At 29.2% G+C, this 797-nt stretch overlaps 1 protein-coding gene across 1 annotated transcript in view; it reads left to right on the top strand.

Moving 5' to 3' along the window:
• Positions 1–62: 62 nt before the first annotated feature.
• LOC106473231 (ras-related GTP-binding protein C-like) overlaps positions 63–797 on the top strand; it is a 30387-nt gene continuing 29652 nt past the window's right edge. Inside the window, exon 1 of the mRNA XM_022401707.1 lies at positions 63–210. Coding sequence (XP_022257415.1) covers positions 208–210 — 3 coding nt within the window. The 5' untranslated portion in view covers positions 63–207. The remainder of the gene's footprint in view (positions 211–797) is intronic.

Consider the following 797-nt stretch of genomic DNA (forward strand, 5'->3'; position numbering starts at 1 on the left):
AAAAAACAAAAATAAAGTATTTTAAAAAAAACTATATTTGATAAGGGGAGCCACTATCTCTTGTATCATGTGATGACCTAAGGCAGTAAGTGAATAAAATGTCATAGTTTTTCGATTGTTTCTCTTTCCGAGTGAAATATTTAGGATAATCAATACTTTTGTATATTTTATGAATTGAAAAGTATTAGGCCTTAAATAAAACGAAAAATGGTGAGTTCAAGATGTTTTCTTACTGAAGTCTCGAAAGCGAAACTATTTAAAGGGGAAAAAATGTAATATTACTAATAAGTTTATGACTAAGTCAGTAACATGAGTAAGTTAGGATTTTACAAACCTTAGATTTAGAACTTGAGAACTCCAGACTTTGTAAAGTAATATTTCTATTTTGTAGTTTGACTTTAGGTTCGCTTGGAGGGGAAAGAAAAAGAAGTCTTTAAAATCTCCTAAAAGTTAGAGGGAAAAAAATATTACCGTGTAGTATTAGTTAACACTAGCTTTTTTTAAGTATAAGTATAATAAGTTAAATAAATACCTTTCTCAAACTTGTGAAAGATATGTTAAGATGATGACGAGTGGAAGGCTGAGTATTATTATTATTTCTCCCCACAAGATAAGCCTAAAGAAATTGTACTGTAGGAAATACTATTGTTACGTATCTGCTTGTTTGATAATTTCCCCTAAAAAGTCTCCCTGAGAAACTTCAGCTATACAAGTCCTTTCTTAATTAAAACTAGTTTATTCTTTCTCCATACAACTTTGCAATACAAAGATTTTCCATGGTCACTTTAAAGTTAACT

The sequence above is a fragment of the Limulus polyphemus genome, unplaced genomic scaffold (genome assembly GCF_000517525.1).
Source record: "Limulus polyphemus unplaced genomic scaffold, Limulus_polyphemus-2.1.2 Scaffold5991, whole genome shotgun sequence".
Taxonomy (NCBI): domain Eukaryota; kingdom Metazoa; phylum Arthropoda; class Merostomata; order Xiphosura; family Limulidae; genus Limulus; species Limulus polyphemus.